Below are 871 nucleotides of genomic sequence, written 5' to 3'. Positions count from 1 at the left end.
TGAACAGAGTGTAACCTTGGAAATGCTTAGTGCTCATCAGGCTGGAGGAGTGTGAACTCTGCAGGAGTCCTTGGACTCTCATTTGCAGCACCTATTAGTTATGATGGGGACTGTTTCTTTCAGATTTTGAACAGAATTTTTTTTTCTTTGGCTGGAGAAGGAATTTCAGTTTAATGCCTGGAGAGCAGAAAACCTTTAAGTGAACAAGCCTCCCTCCTAACAAGACAACATAGAGACAATTTGCAGTCTCCCTTAGCCCTGTGTTATTTCATTTGTAGTGTTTTGTGCTGGTGAGTTCATCAAAATATCTCCATACCATAGGTTTTATTGGCTCCAAGACCACGGCCATTTCCTGGAAAGCCTCAGCCTTCACCCAAGACATTTGACAGCAGTTTTGCCGTACACAAACCCTCTCCATCCCCTGAGGAAAGCACCTGTAAGCAGCACTAATTGCCCTGCTGTTCCAAGATGGCAGTGAGTCTGCTCGGGGTAGTTTTCCCGGTAGAGATGACCTCGCTCAAGCCCAGCTGAAGCCGCTGCTGTGGTCCAGGTCCCAGGCTGCCTTCTATCCCCCCATCTCTCTGGCCCTCCATTGTTCCGTCCCTCTGTCCCTTCATTCCTCAGTCCCTCCATCCTTCAGTCTCTCCATCCCTCAGTCTCTCCGTTTCTCCTTCCCTCAATCCTTCTGTCCTTTCTTCCCTCCATCCCTTCTTCCCTGCATTCCTCCCTCCCTGCGTCCCTCCACCCTTCTGTCCCTGCGTCCCTCCACCCCTCTATCCCTGCGTCCCTCCATCCCTTCCCTCCATCCCGTCCCTCCGCCGGCCGGGCGGGCTCGCTGCAGTACTCCCCGTCCGCCGCGAGGCCGCGCCAG

General features: G+C 52.9%; 1 protein-coding gene across 1 annotated transcript in view; it reads left to right on the top strand.

The window, feature by feature from the left end:
- The first annotated feature begins 468 nt into the window (after positions 1-468).
- The window catches only part of VMA21 (VMA21 vacuolar H+-ATPase homolog (S. cerevisiae)), a 6,809-nt gene continuing 6,406 nt past the window's right edge, over positions 469-871 (top strand). The window contains exon 1 of the mRNA XM_017737482.1: positions 469-474. Within this exon, the coding sequence (XP_017592971.1) occupies positions 469-474 (6 nt within the window). The remainder of the gene's footprint in view (positions 475-871) is intronic.

The sequence above is a fragment of the Corvus brachyrhynchos genome, unplaced genomic scaffold, assembly GCF_000691975.1.
Source record: "Corvus brachyrhynchos isolate BGI_N302 unplaced genomic scaffold, ASM69197v1 scaffold346, whole genome shotgun sequence".
NCBI classification, from domain to species: Eukaryota; Metazoa; Chordata; class Aves; order Passeriformes; family Corvidae; genus Corvus; species Corvus brachyrhynchos.
This window is presented reverse-complemented; position numbering and strand designations above follow the sequence as displayed.